The sequence below is a fragment of the Diadema setosum genome, chromosome 22, assembly GCF_964275005.1.
Source record: "Diadema setosum chromosome 22, eeDiaSeto1, whole genome shotgun sequence".
NCBI lineage: Eukaryota > Metazoa > Echinodermata > Echinoidea > Diadematoida > Diadematidae > Diadema > Diadema setosum.
In genome coordinates this window covers 6,354,666-6,372,464 of record NC_092706.1, presented here as the reverse complement: position 1 = coordinate 6,372,464, position 17,799 = coordinate 6,354,666, and the positions used below count along the sequence as shown (strand labels likewise).

Here is a 17,799-nt window from a genome sequence, read left to right as displayed (position 1 = left end):
TGACTTGTTTTGGAGGGGGTAGTGTAAGAAAGTGACGTCACGATGTAAGTCACGATGGTGCGTGTACACACGTTCGAGTGTCTGGATATGGATGGGGCGTGCGTTTAGTCGCGCGCGTTACAAATAAAAGTCTGTATGTGTACTGAGTAAAGGGCAGTTGCGTTCTAGCCATGTCTGGAGAAGGACGGGCGTGTAGGGAGTCAGTGGCAGTACGAGCCCGTTAAGGGCAGTCGGTTACATTGTGAAGGGCTGCGGGCAACGGTGACTTCGTGTACTTTCCTCCATTTATTTATCAAGCTGTCAAGAGTAAAGGCAAGTGCAGCACTTGTGTCATTGCAATTCAATTATCTTGGCTATGCCGGTGTAATTATTTGTACTTTCCTGTTCCATACGAACACAGTGATGAGAGAGAATGATTCCTATGTATGCAAAGACACGAGAGCCCCGACAATGTTGTGTTACAATACCACAGGGTGCACTATATCTTTTAGTGCAATCGATGTAATAAGTTGTTGTAGTCAAAACAAGGATACAAAACAGAGTTGTTTGCAAAGTGCACAGAAGCATGATTTATAGATGTGGTAAATAATATCATTTGGATATGCACTGCGTGATGAGATGCCAAAAGCTTTTCTTTGCATGCTGTGGATAAGTGGTAATGCTACAAAACTGGCTACCACAGAAAATTCAAGTTGAAGGTATGCACAACAGTCAAAGTATTCTGATTGACCCATGCAATAAAACAGATGACTCTATTAGCTGGAATATATGCAGACAGTCAAAACATCAATGTTTGAATTACTATGTCACCTGTGGTAGAATAGGGATTTTTCTTTTTAATCATTTTGAATTGGCACGCAGCAGCTACGGGAAAAAATTAATAGAATAGAAAAGAAAAATACTGTGGAATAAGCACTAAGCAGTATAACACAACATTGTACAAAGTTCATCATTCACAACGACAAAAATCAATCTTTCACTTTTTCATTTTCAACGTCATACAGTTTCCATGTTACCAACAGAACGGGATTAAACAAAACTTGTTTTCTCTCTCTCTGTACTTTTTTTTAATTTTATTACAATCAATGCTCTTTGGTACCATATTGCAATAAATTTAAACTGAATTAGTGACAGACTTCAGACAGTTTATCTTTAAAAATGACAAATTCTAAAAAGATGCAGGAGAACAAAAGAGAACTGCCACATCATAATACCTTTATCTTGCCAAGTGTAAAGAGGAGAAATAATCATTGTAATCATACTATTAAATTATAATAACTGACTGATGAAAATGCAGAAATATTTTGCGCGTAACCGCTTTCCATCAGGACTTCAGCACAAGACTCTTACCACTGGGAATTTGATAATTTGTGCAAGTGTATAAAAAGTAACAGTAGAGCACTGCTACATGTATATTGTGTTATTATCATTATGTATAGATAATGAAGGATATGATACACACAGATTTTGCTTGATGTACTGTACCAGTATGCATTATAAACAGCACAGGCAACAAACCCTAGATGGCCTATGAAATGACATGATACAGCTTTATTTATAATTCTCTACTGGCAGGGTTCTAGCACTTCATGGCTTGTCTGAGAAAAATATATTACTGTGTACGTGTGTGAGAGATGAAGAAAACATGTTATACCCAGTCCTTTCTTCCTGAGTGTTCTCATGATACAAATCCTGAGCACAAAAGGACATTTTCAGTTCATTTTACAAAACAAAAAGCTGTCATAAAACTTTATACTTTTGACACTACCAGTATTTGTAGATCTTCATAACATTTGACTACACTACCCTGCTCTCATATAGAAACTCTTTAAGATTTTTGCTCACTCACGAGTCAAAAAGCCTGTCAAATATACGTCACCTCAATTGGCAACATACGTCACCTCAATTGGCACCATGTAAGTACACACTGTATTGAATTTTGACATTAAATTACAAACACACAGTTTTCTTTGTACATTATTGGCAAGCACATTAGCGAGATAACAGCAAGATGCACAGAGATACATTGAAGGCTGTCATTCCTATTCTACTTACCTTCATGTAAACTGCTCCCTGAAACCTAGACCTTACCTACACACTAAACTGTGTATAATAATGAAGTACCTGCATGTTGAAACATACATTGCACATTACTCTCGTTATTGACAGTACCGGTACTTCCTGCAAGCTAGATGAAATTTTGCAGAATAAATGCTACTTTTTTTTTTGTAATTGCATAGCTTTCATATAACATAACCATTACCTTAAAAGGCTTGTTCCAAACTGAACGTTACACAGGATCATTTACAAAGTAGGACAATTGTAGAAGTCCCTGAATGTAAGTTTCTTGGAATTTACACAACCTTCCAAATTTGATTATTTTCTTTTCTCTGGCATATGGAGGAAACATACACTTTTTTATACTCATGTTGTATTTCCTTACCTGTAACGCATCTCCTAAAGAAGGCTTGTAACAGGCTAAAGTAACACTACACATAATTCTGTTCAGTTGCAGTCATTTCACAAGAATTTGTACAGGGCTTCTATTGTCGTGAATGCTATCTGTCAAGAATTCAATGATGTTGTGAAATCTTTGCTTCTCCTTAAAAGGAAGATTCAAAGGGACTAAAAACCCACTGGCCTAAAAACAGTAACAGGAAAGATGTCTTGTGAGAATGTCATTTTAGCTGATTTCTTGTGTAAAGAATGGATGAACTCTACAATTGTTTTCTAAAAAGAAAACTGTTCAAAAAAAACTTGGTTTCTCAGTAATACCACATACCATATACCAAATATTCCATGCCGTGTCTATGACATTAATGTAGCAGCCTTTATAGAGGTATTTGTAAGGTCATCAATCTTCATGATCGGGTTGAAAAGTGCATAGATTATAAGAGTATACAAGTTTGCTTTGATCAACAATTTAATTCAAAAGTTACATAGGGCTCTGAATGGATTTATCGACAGCACACAACATCCTACTGCACAGACAAATAGAAGCATGACCATGTTGAGAAAGAATTGAGTGTGCATAGTTTTGTGAACAAAAACGGCATGCTTAACCTTTGACCCCCGTTTTCTATTAGCAGAATGTCTAGTATGACCTTCTCACAACAGATGTGAGATGTCGAAAACCATGAGAAAAGAGACCAAATCAGGTTAGGCTAGACTTGCCTTACTGCCAAAAACTGATCAAGAAACTTCCATAACGAAGCTTTTCATGGTACATTTCAGATGAAGTGCAGGAATTGTGTGTTTCCCTAACCTCTTTTGGCAGTGGGGACATTTAGAATTAAAGCACAGTGTGCTTTGAGAAAACAGCTTTATATTTTATGGGTTTTGTGTTTTCTTTTGCTACAAAATGGCACCTCATTCTTTTTGTCTCAGTAGCAATCTACAAAATACCTGATTTTTGTTCTTCTCCAAAATATACAAACAGCACATGTCCAGAAGTCTACACCAGAGTACACATCAGAAGTGAAGCCCCCTTCACAGTATATTCTCATTCAACGGTACTAGACTTTTGCATAGAAGTGGAATGATTTAATTTGTTTATTAAAACCCTGTTTTACACACAGACCGACCCTCTTAGTTCATCTTGGCTTTCTGTTTCCGGAATAAAATGCCCGGTAGGAGAGCAACAACTGCCATTGTTGCCAATTTCAGCATCGTTGTCGTCGTGAGAACGTCCCTTATTGAAGAGATTTCGGAGAGCAGCGACCCCGTTTGGACACATATAAAGTTGTATGGCATCAGTCCTGTACATGATGATTTGTGAGAGTGGAAAAGTATTGCATTAACGTGAAAATCACAGCAATTTCATCACGAAGCAACGTTTATGATCATCTGGAGCTCTCACTACTATTCTCATAGAATCTCGTTTCAGTTGACAACACTTATCAAACATTTGTTTATTTTTATAACATAATAAGGCAATTCAATGCTTAAAAAGATCCATAAACTGAATTACTGAACTAGCAATACAATTGCATTTCATCATTCATCCATTGATATATCTTGGTCTTAAAGGGGCATTCCGGACGATTTTCATAATTTCACATCATGTAGTACATAAATCAACAGCTTCATGTATAGATTTGTAGAATTTATTGTGGTTCTTGAGCAGAGAAACAGTACTTTCAAAAACCTTAAACAAATTACACTGAACAAAGATGATGACATAGGAGCCTCACATATCTCAGAAATGTAGCAGTGTCATTCCATTACAATACGGCATGCTTGCAAGCTCACCCGTGTGTAATCTATGCATGCCTTCTTCTTTTGTGCTGCTTCCTTGAGCCACATCTCATGCATTCTTATGGTGAGGCTGCCATGTCATCATCCTTGTTCATTGCAATTTGTTATAAACTTCGAAAACATTCTTATTTTTCATCCCAATCATTATAAATCCTCAAACTCTGTACCCAGTATAACTGATTTATATATGTTCAAATGTAAAAATTTGAAAATCATCCGGAGGTCTCCCTTAACACACCCTACAAAATAATGGAAATGACTTTCAAAAAGTGATTCTATATTGAAAGGTTAACTCTTGCGTATGCACAGGCAAGACCTAAATGGACCAAAAAAAAAAATCAAAATTTTGAAAAACGAAAAATGGCCCATACGGAGTTACCAAGAACCACAGAAGTTTACACATTATAGCATATTCCTTAAAGACATGCATACATGTACACGAGCACCCACTCAAAAGTTCCATGCATTCATGAGCTTACAGATCATCACAATTTCAAGATATATGTGGAAATGTAGGCCCTACAAGTTCATAGTAATCTGACTATTACCTCCAGTTTATCACTGGCTACTCACTTCTGCTATCAATCAGCAATGCAACTGATTATGAAGTTTGTTCAGCATGTATATTTACCTTGAATTATGCTTCATATCACACATACAGTTGAACCTCTATTATCCGGCCTCCCTTTATCCGGATCCCTCTATTATACGGACGCAATCTCGCCGTGATTTTTTTTTTATAATTACGGGAGGAAAGGGGGATTCCCAACTCAATCTAACAATGGCAACCTACAGTCGACTTTGCCGAGTACGGTTTATTTTCAAGATCTACTTGATACATTCTTAATAATTATTTAGGTAAATCATTCCAAGAACTTATAAAAGAAAATGATTTCATTCTTGCAAACACGAACCTCTATTTTGGGGTCTCTTACTGAGTGTAACAACGAAAAGGTTGCAGTATACACATTACTACATGTGGTACTACAATGGGCTACATCAGTACATGTGTATGTATATGTACATGTATAAAGCATTGAGTCTCCCGTATCCGGCCAAATCCCTTATCCGGATGAGCCCCGGTCCCGACTTGTCCGCATACGAGAGGTTCAACTGTATAAGCAACTGAGAGCTTTCATTATACAGGGCTCATATGTCACGCTGATTCTTGCTTACATTTGGTCTTCTGGTGCAAACATGAAAAAAAGGGGGAAAATACTACATGTATTTCAAGCACAAAATTACACTTTTAATTCACATCTAGGAAATTACAGCTGCTGCAAGGACCTCCATGAAGACATTTCATACGCATGAAATGATATGCAAACCCCCTTCCCAACCACCAGAAAGAAGAGGGGGAAAGGGCGGAGGAGAGGGGGAGAAGAAGAATGCTATATTTCTGCATCTTACCTACAAACACAGACAGGAAAAATTGGAGCACAGGAACGTCCAAGATTGGAGAGGCCATGTTGAGAAACCAATTTGGTGACATGGGGAAGAGACGCAGGAAGAGGAGGAAGAAAAACAGTCCTTCTAGGTTGTTTTGCACCTGCACAGAATGAGAGAGATAGAAACGAAAGAAATTAAATGTGATTATTCAGTAATGATACTATTGTGAATTGCCACATGTACCATGACAAAGATGCATACTCTGCCATATACTTGTTAAAAAGTAATTGCAATTACCCGATGATGGATTTTTTTTCATACCCAGATGACTGTTCTGCTATTCTTCATTATCACCTTTTCTCTCATTTCTTCCTTTCTCAAATGCTTTCAGTTATGTTCAGTTTAGTTCAGTTACATATATTTCCAGCAAACAATATACATATGTACGAAAAACAATGCTATCATTTTTAACATGCTGGGGGCATATCTTTAGAAGAAAAAAACTTGTCGCTAGTGTGCCCTTGACATAAATGAATAGAAATGATATGTACAGTCTACCTCGCCTAAGACGAATCTACTTGGACCGAAGAAATAGCTTAGACTTAGAGAAAATTTGACTTATGAGGGTATAATATAAAGAGAAGAGGGCTTGAAAAGACTTTCAACTTAGGGATTATTTGACTTATGCAAGGTCAACTTAAACAAGGTTGACTGTAGTGATGAAGTTATGATTGTAGATAAAGATGCGAAACAGAGATAGAGACAAGGACAGAGACAAAGACAGGGACATACACATGGACATTGACATTGACGGGGCTGTGAACAAGGACTTACATACAGTGCGACAAAAACAAATAAAAGACATGGGACATAACATGGAGAACAGGGAGTTGGGACAGACAATGGAAAACAGCCATCAGGCACCAAGCATCACCTTGCCTGCCTCTTGGTTTTGGCTTTTGTTTGTTTGTTTTTTCAAGTCAATTTCTCGGCTTCCTTACTCATTAAGTTACATAACTGATCCGTATTATGGTGTTGATATAAAAGTAATCTGTGTTGGTTTGCCTGTCGTGTACACGTCTGTGTCAATTCTCACCTTATACAGATGTATTTTGCCAGTAATGCCCAAGCAAAATTTTGATTCCTTCAGATGAATAAAGATTGAATGGATAATGGGCAAACAGACCCTATAACCAAACACACAAACACAAACACAAAAGACATCAGGGCAATATTACTCCCCCCCCCCCCCCCCGACCATATCCCCTCAGCTAAATACTGGTTAAGTGATAAGGTTAGAGTAAAGATTAGGGATAGGGTTAGAGTTTGAGTTAGAATTAGGATTAGGTTCAGGGTAAGGATTAGGGTTAGGGTCAGGGTCAGGGGAAGGGTCTGGGGGAAATTGCCCTAGACCCACACAGAACATCACTCACGAGCTTCTGAAGTGGCTTCACCCGTTCGGCACAGTAGGTCATGATGAGAGTTCTGCCAAAGAAATGAGAGAGGAGGTAGCAGAAGGTGGCCCCGCAGGCGGAGAGAAGGCAGCACAGCGGAAATGCCAGCCACGTACCAAAGAGGGCACCGCCCAGTAGGTTCTGAGGGTGGCACAAGGTGGAAATGAAGTTGCATATGATCCAACATTTTCTGGGGATTGTTTCATTTCAGAATTTGGGTATGCCGTGTATGTCTTCAATGATATTCTAACTTCCAAATAAAAATAATCATTTTGGTGACTTTTACATGCAGCCATTGATACACAATTTTTTTTTTTTTAAGGGGGGATAGAGAAATTTGTCTGTAAATTTCAGCAACAACTGAAGTGAATTAGCGAAAAAAATGAAATAAAACTGAATAGAAAAACCACTGACATACTATAATTTTAAGTTGATCTTAATTTTAAAACTTATCATTTTAACTTATCTTAACTTTAAAAATCAACTTCGAAATCAAAATCGAAATTCTTTGTGAAACACCCCGATAACAATGTTTAACTGGAAGAGGCAAAAGTCAACACTAATCTAGGCATAAATGGTAATAGCTATGTTCATTGGACAGCTTAAAGGGATGGTAAATTGGTATAGCTTTTGTTGAGATGGGGAATTTAGATTAAAATTTTTTGCCAGATAATTAGAAATCACTTATAAAATGTTACAGAGCATGCAATTCTAAGAGGAATTCAAAGTAAATTTGATGAAAATCAGTTTTGAAATAGCAGAGATATTCAAGAACAAAGTAAAACAAAGTGACTTCTTTGTTTTGTTCTGAATTGTTTTTTATATCAAACTCTAAGTTTTGCCAAGCATTTCAGTAAGCTTTCTGCATCACTCCACTACCATACGTTTTGTGAAAACTTTCCCTTAAAACGACTTACCATGAACACTGATCCAGGAATGGCAAAAGTCTGTTTGTACAAATAGGCACTGCAGAATAGCAGCATGATGTATGCAATGTTATCACTCTTGTACTGCTGGAGCAAGTCAACCGTGTCCTTCAACTCCTCCAGGTTACTTGGAAAGCCGAGTTCAACATGACTGCATTCAACGAAGGGAAAAAAAAAAAAAAAAAACGAAGAGTGATTGTTATTAAACAGAATCTTTGTATGGCATTCAAAGAAATAAAATACTCATTCACATCACAGTACTCTACATGAAGCACAACACCAGACAATGTCATTTTGTCGTTATGCCCCCCCCCCCCCTAATCCCACAAGGGGTCCAACCTGCAGGAGGGGGGGGGGGTGTAAAGATCTACACCCACTTGCCACAATTGTAAATATCTCTGTGCCTTGCCGTTTGTACAGCACGAACATCATTGCCTTGACATTGAAATAAATGGTATGCTGTGCTGTGCTTAGGCCCCTACTGTTAGTAGGCTTATGTGGCATGCCCAGCAGCCTGGATGGCCGATGGCTGCACCCTAGTAAAGTTATAGTAACAATTTTGTCAAATTCAGTGTATAAATGACTATAAATTTACACGGCTACCAATAAAGTTTAAACATCTTATTAATCCCTTATGTTATGGTGGACGTTTAGACAAACTTTGTCACCCAAATACATCTTGAATTAAGACGGATGTGGAAACTGCAACTGACTTGTTATGCAATCAAATTGATTTTATTTTACACAGTCACTAGGGCCTACTGTACTGTACTGACAGTGACACAATTCACACAACATTGAGCATACAATAAATTATAATTTTAACTTTACATTTTTTTTAGAGAAGAGTTTCACTCTTTTTATTTCGGATTCCAAACACTTTACGTAGCAAGACATCACGTATGATATTTGCGTTATAATATTTCTATTCGGTGACCATCCTTTCGAGACTATTAAATACACTTTCTAGTGTGAATTTATCTTCTTGTGAGCATGGTAAATGGGCTTATCCATGATAATGAATTGAATTGTATTAAAGCACAAATTGCTTACAACCCCTACATAGTAATAAGTACACGGGACTACTATATACTGCACTCTTGCGACAAAGGACTCCGAATAAAGATAAACGAAGATTCTACCTTGAATTTGACGACTGCGACGGGTGATTGATAGAAAGAATGTACAACCAAGACGTTGCTACCATAAAAATGCTACCTATGGCAGAAATTGAGATTAGAATCCCCATTTTGTCCGTGTTTTCACTGCATTGAGCCCAAGTGATGTCGTCGTTGACTGACGACAGTCGGTCTGTCATTCAGCTGCATGGGCAGAGTACCAGTGTGTATGTAACAAAGAGATTTTCCCCAGTGGTGGCAGTCACACCGAACTAAAACATAGTGGAATGCGTGTCCCTATTCCCAACATACACGAGATCGTGCAGCCAAATTTACCGTGTTGCGTCGCCATCTTGTTAGGTCAATTTTTCCTTATATGGAGTGCACGCTTAGGCGCGGTTTAGACTGGGCCACTGGTACGCGCGCAAGCAAGAGTACGCCGTCCAGTGGCTAGTGATTATGACGTAACAATGCACGTTTGTACATGACAATGGCCTTGCGCTTCGGAGACTTAGCCCGCAAACAGATCGAGAAGTTTGGCGGAAAGTTACGTGGAAAGTTTGCGGTCACACTGGCAAAACTTCGAGTTAAACTTCTCGATCTTTTGCCAGTCTGACAAAGTCGATAAAAAGGGTCTAGAGCTCGACGAAATCATATGTGCACGGGCGCTGTGTGTAGGCTGTATGGCGGCTATGCGGAGGACTCACATTAGTTCTTTTAACATGTTTGCGGCGTTTTTTTTTTTTTTTCTTGCTGTTGAATTTCTAGATTGCTTTATTAACTCTTGAATTACATATGCACCGTAGATAAATCAAGTTTCTTCATTAATAAGCACTTTAATTTAGGCATAATGCTCGCCACTAAAAGAAGTTAGGCCCAGAGTGTCAGTTGCTCATCAAAAGCAGGCAAGATCCTGCGTCTGTCTTATTGCTTCATATCATCAGTGCTTCCACTTTTCGAGGTCAGTCCTCCTGAAATCAACACTAAAAACTCCTGGAATTTACAAGAATATCCTGGAATCAACATCATCACCATCGATAATCATCATAAATTTACACACTGTCAGTGTCACTGTCGTAGGCCCTAGCTCTATCTAGCTATGGAACCTGATTGGTAAAAATGGCAGAGGTAAAAATGACAGAGGTAAAAATGTCATAGTAAAATGGCAGAGGTAGAAATGGCAGAGGTAAAAATGGCAGAGGCAAAAATGGCAGAGGTAAAATGTCAGAAGTAATGAGAGCGATTTCGTCAGAGGTAAACGTATGAAGAGGTTTTGAATAATGACCTATATAGCCAGAGCAAATTGTATTTATCAAATTATCAAATCTAAATTGCAGATTTGAAGAATATTTATTGAATTATGTTTTAAAAAGATGACAGCTCTCTCATTATTCTGATTTTGATTCAAGTGCAGTGGCGTAATCTGTCTGTTCAGACGAATAATAAACCAGCGAAAAAAGAGCCTAGTATAGGCCTATGGGAAATTATCATTATTATCATTATTACTAAAGGGGGTTTCAACAGTGCTGCATAGCCCTTAAACAGTACAATCCTATACGTTGTTTCGGCCAATGAAGTTATCACACACACAAACACACACACACACACAAACACATACAAACACGCACGAACCCACTTTTGGTATAAACATATACTTCTATACGCAGATATACAACTTACTCTCACATACACACTTTTACACAAACGAATTCCGCTCACTTCCAGGCTAGTATATTGTCATTATTTTTCATTTTTTGAACTGTTTAGTGTAAAGATGTGAAGGAGACATTGTCGAAGCGAACCGCTAATTTTTCACCTGTTCTATGTTATTTTCTCACATTCAGGTTTCGTAGGAGCCTACACTAAAAACATCGGTGTTAGATTTAACACCACGGGTGTTAAATCTAACACCGATCAAACTTCAATAAAGGACCACACCCACAGGTGTTAAAAATGCACTGTGATGGTGTTGAAAAGTGTTCACCTGACACTTCGTGGTGTTAATTTGACACTGTACCTGGTGTTATTTTGACACTGTACTGGTGTTAATTCAAAAATGACACCACATGGTGTTGATTTGATATTTGCTGGTGTTAAGATCAATGGTTTAACACCCGTCCAGCTTCAATAAGGGACCACACCAGCTGGTGTTACTTTGGTGTAAATTTATTTTCACATTTTTTCAAAAATCTAGTATTTTAATGTAAAATTCTTGATCGTCTTGTTTAAATTAAAAATCAACAAGAAGTGCAGTTACTAAGAAACTCTTCAAAAAACAGTTTAAAATTTGGAAATGACACCCGTAGGTGTTAATTTAACACCATAAATGAGCACCGAAAATTTAACACCAGCTCGGTGTTCACTATTTAACACCGGACTTTTTGCAGTGTATATCTTTCTCACAAGACCTGATCACGACATAATGTAGAAGTAACTAGATATATCGCTACGACGACTGATATGCCTCCGCCATAATGCATGGTTCTCCTGATAGGTCTATAGTACAATGTCTTGACAATGTGTGATGACAGTTTCAAACAATTGGCAAAATATTAAAATGACAGGTTTGACACAAATGTGCTGAATGTTCACTTTCCTAGAACTATAGGTTCATTTGGATGAATGATTAAAATGTCAGAGTGCAGGTATTTGGGGAACTGATGATTTTTACTTGACTTTTGACCCTTTTATAAGTTTATGCATTGAGTAATTTTTCAAGGTATTGAGAAAAAGTATAATTTCAGTATCAAATGGGAAAATAGCATTATCTAAACCTGGCCTTTGACCTTTGACCTCACAGTTCCAAAGAGAATCACTGTTAGGTTGAACATGCATAAATATGTAAGTTTCATGATGATACCTTAAGTTACTTTTGAGATATGGAGGAAAAAGTGCAATTCAGCACTTTCACTTGACCTTTGGCCTTTTGACCTTTGACCTTTTGGCAAGAAACTTCCCACAGAATATATATTGGGTAATACATGTATACATGAAGTTAAAAAAAAAACCTTCATTCATTGCATAAATATAAGGAAAGTATAGTGATATTTTGAGGAGTTGACCTTGACCTCTGACCCCCTGACCTTTGACCCATGACCCCCAACTTCCCTAGATAATCACTGCCCATCGGTACAAGCATATATACTAAGTTCCATGAAGATACCTTGAACCATTTGCGAGATATGGAGAAAAACATGAAATTTCATTTTTTTTCACAAAATAACCTGTGACCTTTGACCTTTGACCCTGCGACCCTAAAATCCACACAAAGTATTATCCCCCAAGGATATACCCTCATACCAAGTTTGATGTAAAACCACCGCACGGTTCTTGAGATATCGACAAAAACAAAACGGGACGGACGGACGGACGGACGGACGGACGACCCGAAAACATAATGCCTCCGGCCACTTCGTTGCGGAGGCATAAAAATACAAAACGCAAAAAACAAACTACAGCTAGATGTATCGGCAGACATCAGTAGGCTCTTGCAAAATATTTCATTACATTGTTCAAAGATTTAGGAGTGATCCCTGAGGTCACTCCAAAATGAGTGAAAATGAACATTTTCACTCAAAATTCACTCCAATTTCACTCTAAGTTCACTCTTTTTTGTATTCACTCCTTTATGAGTGAATATTTTCACTCGATCTTTTTTTTTTTTTTATAGAGAGAGTATGTAGCACAGGAGTGTAGTAACATTAGTAGAGCATTTTGTGATATCCCTATATATATATATATATATATATATATATATATATATATATATAACATTTTCGTGTAATTAATGATTTGTTTAACCCCTAATTTGGGGGGAAATGGGACATCAAGCGCTGAGAAATGAGACAACCTGGAGAGAAATTAGATAACCATCCTGACCAAAGTAGGATTTACATGTGCTGCGGGGAGAAATGTAACACTATGCCCTATTAAATTTCTCCCAGTGATAACAAAAACAGTAAAAGATCTCTGCCAATTTTTCATACCTGCATGTCTGTTATCAAGCAATTTTATTTTCAGAAGTTTGTGCACTTACTAAAATACCTATTAACATAGTATAGGACCTACGAGATCTAAGTTTGATATTTTACTGACAAGATACCTGTAGAGCTGTATGGTAGTCAATATGTCCTTTTTCAGGTGTACCGAGGCTCATACTGATATAATTGGATTGTTGACTTGCCGACCATTTTCAACTTATATACATGAGTTTATATTTCTCCCCGTGTCCCATTTCTCCCCGGTCTCCCCCGTGCTTTAATTATTTCAGGAGAAGGCACGAAAAGCGCGTATTGCTAGAAAGGTGTCAGAAACATGAAGGAAAATAAAATCTCTGTCACTTTTACCTCGTCATCTTGCATTTCTACGACTAAATTTTATCAATGACATTTTTATCTCTGGCATTTTGACCACTGACATTTCTACCACTGACAACTTTACCTCTGACATTTGTACCACTGTCTTAATTATTTACCTCTGCCATTATTACATCTGACATTTTCACCTCTGCCATTTTTACCTCTGCCATTTTTACCACTGCCATTTTTATCTATGCCATTATTACACCGAATTGAACATACCTCCTTGATCATACCATATACCTCCCGTGTTACCAGTGTGTGCGCGATTGATGAGGAAGTGGGGGTGGGGTGCACGACATGACGCGTGCATGAACAATCGAAAATGAGAGAGTGGTTGGATCCATATAGCGTGCACTCTATATAAGGAAAAATTGCCCTATCAAAATGGCGGTGGTAGCAAGTTTAGGTGGCTGCGTATTTCCTGGGTGAACACGCATTCCACTATGTTTTAGTTCGGTGGGCAGTCAGACCGCAACGTCCTGAAAAGCCTTCGCATTTATCGTACGCGTATGCATGGACCTCGCGGACATGAATACGTAATAAGCTGGGAGACCACATTTTTAGAGTGTCTGTAAATCTAAACGACATTATCAATCTTCATGATTTATATATCGATAAAAAGCTGAAGAGTTGTACTTTGATGAAATTCGACCACTTGAAAGGTTATGACATATAAGATATACTGAACAAGGAAATTATAAAACACAAAATTTGCATATTTTCCATTCTTCTTAAGGGGTATACTAGACCGACGAAATTAAGGTGGACCAAAATGGAAGAGGTATAAAATGAAAGAGAAAATATCATTCTATGAAAACATAATGACTTTATGTGGACTGATCCTATGAACGGGTCAGGTTGGCGAATAAATCATTGCGTTGTACAGTTAATTTTTGACGAGATTTCAGTTTGCCGCGAATACGCGTTTCTGATTGGTTAATTCCCTCTGAGTGGAGAGTTGAACGCACCTCGCGGAATGACAGTAAACACTGTGTGTAGATGACAGTGTAGGACCCTATAAATATGGTGTGTGTGTGTGCGCGCGCACAATGTGTGTATACGCGCTCAGGTTCAGGCAACTGCAGCTGGTGTAAGATCTTCACGTAAACAACAAGAACAACACTCCACTCTGATCGACAGCTCAACTTTGGCTTGAACCTTTTTTTGCCGGCACAACTAGATAAAAGTAGAGTGCATTAATAAGTAGCATACAAATCAATAATACAAGATCTAGCACTGTGTTTGCACACATGAGTTCTTTGGGGCTCTCTTTTTGGTATTAGAATAATTATTCCTTATTAATCCACTGTATACATCGCTGAGTAATTTATCTAATGATACCCTGGGAGCGCATGTATCTCAAATTGCCACACTATGATTTTTACTCGACGAGACTTTCAATTTTTATTGTTTTCTAAGCGAGGGACCAATTCAGTTCTTAGTGTGCTGTTATAACAGGTATATCTAAAACGTTGACTATCATTCATGTGGTGATTCAACCTATGAACGGGTCGGGTTGGCAATAAATAGAAAGCCTTGTTCTAATTTGTCTCAGGGTCGTTTGGAAAATATCGATATAATGCAGAGATATGAATAATGATATCATAAGCTCATTCTGTATAATGTAAGCATTAAAAGGTGTGATTTATTTCAAATATTCACAAACCATGTCAATTGGTCACGGATAGTAGATCTTCATGTCGCCAATAAGTGAATCTCGTAGACCATGCACTTTGTCTCTGAATTATCTCGCAAAATCTCGGGTGCTGAGAAGGACATGCGCAAAAACCTGCGCGTACGATAAATTTTTGATTTGAGCTCATTAACAGCAGCGTTGCGGTCTGACTGGTGGGGAGGAGAAAAATCTCTTTGGTATGTAAACACATGCGTGCTGCTGCTGATTGCCCGACACTTGTGACGTGTTTTGTGACACATCACATGACCCCGATCACATTGGACGAATGCATTGTGCTGAAACCGAACAGGCCCCTGCTGGGTCGACTTCTTTATCGGATAAAATCGGGAGATCATCGCTCAAACGATCCCTCTGACCACTGGCTAATAAAATTATGATATCATATGCCATTCATACTTCAGGATGAGAATATTGACCGATTCGGGTTCGTTGAGGGCAGCAGACATTTTACGGCACAGGGCGCAGCCATAGTGGGTGTATCAGCCGACCCCCCCTGCTCTCCCCCACCCCCGGGCAACATGTTTACACGCACTTGTAACAAAGGTTCGCGCACTAGCAAGCATTCGCGCACTCAGTACGAGACGCCTATTGGCTAAAGAAGTTTTTCATTCTGCGCGTGTGCTAATGTGGGGAGAGGGGTGGGGGAGTGTGGAGGGGGGGGGGGGGGTCGGCTGATACACCCACTATGGCTGCGCCCATGCCAAAAATACACATAGCGCGTCACAGAATCGGTCAATTGTTTGACATCATTTAAAATTAATTCTTGACTCACTTTGGTTGATGATAAGTTGTGCGTGTGTTCGAGAAATGATGAGGAAGACGTATTTGAGACAAAGGGTGTTTCCAATAGGCCTACATCTGCTCGAGAGTCGAGCTGTTTTTCAGGTAGGCCTATGTCAGCCTGGGACGGTTAATAAGACAGGTCGAATGACCAAAAAGATTTACAAGAGTCATCTCCTACAGCTGTCTTAACATGATTGACGGTCAACTGCAAGTGCGAGTAAACAGACTGAGTTTACCATATGTTATCACATTCCACAATGCAATGGGAGCGCTGCACAAAATAACAGGGGGAAAAAAAAATAAGCGGTTTCGAGATAATTACAGATCAACAACTTTTTTTACTCAATTTTCCTAGCGATAAAAAATATGAAAACCACAAAATAAATGAATAAAATGAATACTGATTACATGGCCAGGCCCCCCCCCCTTTTTTTTTTTGCACCATACAAAGGAATACATAAGGTATCATCACTTTGCCCCCCCCCCCCCCACTTTCTTTTTTTTTTTTTTTTTTTGCCCCGGAAGTGCGTAAGTGGCACTAGAAAGAAATAGATAGAGATCTTGTGTGAGCGCGGTAAGGTTAGGCCCTATGTTTTTGCACTGAAGACCTTTTTTTTTTTTTTTTTTTTTTTTTTTGCTTAAGAAGCTTGCTTGCTTGCTTGTCAGCTGAAGAAACCCGGAAGTGGCACCAGAAGTTGCGCTGAATGCCTCTTTTTTTTTCCCTTGTTAGTTCATGAAACCCGGAAGTGCCCCCCCCCCTTCAGTCTGAAAAACGCTCCGCCAGCCTTGGATTAGAGAGAGAGAGAGAGAGAGAGAGAGAGAGAGAGAGAGAAAGAGATGTTTTTCTTCTTTGTTGAAATGTTTGAATATGTATATGCATGTAAATATATATTTTTTCATTTCTGAAGCGCCATGAGCACTGAAAAGTGGACCTGTGCGCTATACAAGTAGCCAATATTATTATTATTATTATTAAAGAGAGAGAGAAAGATTAACAGATATGACATGTCTAACGCCTCATCATACCGCATGCGTGTTCCCGATTTTTCGGGGAAAGGGTACAGGGGCTCAATTCGGAGGGAAAATTCCGAAAATCGTTGAAATAGGTATTTCAGTATTTCTCCCGAAATGTTTTTGATTAGGAGTAGCTTTTAAATCTTTCCCAAACAATCCTGAAATAGATTAGGATTCCATTTTTATTATAGTTTCAGACAACCCCGAAAAATTCCAAAATAAGGATAGGCTTTCTAGTGCGGGTTTTCTTGTGTTGGCCCACCTATTCTCCCGAACTTAGGCCTATTTACTGTGCATGTTTTGCTACAAAGCATGCTGGGCTGGTCCTCGGATCTTCTCTCTGGACATTTCGCCACCACGTAGGCCGACGTCATGATGTTTTGCTATGGGGATGTTCCCCTTCCAAAAACCTTTGATAAGGAGTCAAAAATCCTATCCCCTTAACCGTTTCAGCGCCAATGAGTCAAATGTGGACAAATTCACTTGGTCATAGACTGTATATATTTAATACAAAAATCCACATTTCAAGCTTGATGCAATGTATATTCAAAGAGCAGATACGTGTACCGATATTTTGTTCACTGCGAAGCTGCAACACCCTCTGTAAATAATCCGGGTCCAGTTTGGTGACAGTATCTACGTTAGGAAAGGAGGAGATCGGGAGCGGAGCGGACCGTAATCGCAATCTCGAGAGCGCCATCTACGAGAAAATAAAATTAGCTCGACGTGTCAATTTCCTTTGCTTGTGGTCGTGACGCTTCTTCCGAAAACAACTCCAATATGGTAAGAAATATGGCCTTT

General features: G+C 38.7%; 2 protein-coding genes across 3 annotated transcripts in view; one reads left to right on the top strand and one right to left on the bottom strand.

The window, feature by feature from the left end:
- The window catches only part of LOC140245059 (protein transport protein Sec61 subunit beta-like), a 231,514-nt gene that overhangs the window by 206,552 nt on the left and 7,163 nt on the right, over window positions 1-17,799 (top strand). Inside the window, exon 1 of one of the 2 annotated variants that reach the window (XM_072324655.1) lies at window positions 17,665-17,781. The exons of the other annotated variant lie outside the window; for it this stretch is intronic. Within the exon in view, the coding sequence (XP_072180756.1) occupies window positions 17,779-17,781 (3 nt within the window). The 5' untranslated portion in view covers window positions 17,665-17,778. Of the gene's footprint in view, window positions 1-17,664; window positions 17,782-17,799 lie in introns of those variants that run through there. 2 annotated transcript variants of the gene reach the window in all.
- Window positions 355-9,333, bottom strand: LOC140245046 (transmembrane protein 41A-like). Its single transcript, XM_072324639.1, has 5 exons — window positions 9,169-9,333; window positions 8,018-8,177; window positions 7,080-7,241; window positions 5,668-5,806; window positions 355-3,758 (listed from the first exon to the last, which is right to left on the bottom strand). The coding sequence occupies exons 1-5, from the start codon at window positions 9,273-9,275 to the stop codon at window positions 3,589-3,591; spliced, it is 738 nt and encodes a 245-aa protein (XP_072180740.1). The 5' UTR covers window positions 9,276-9,333; the 3' UTR covers window positions 355-3,588.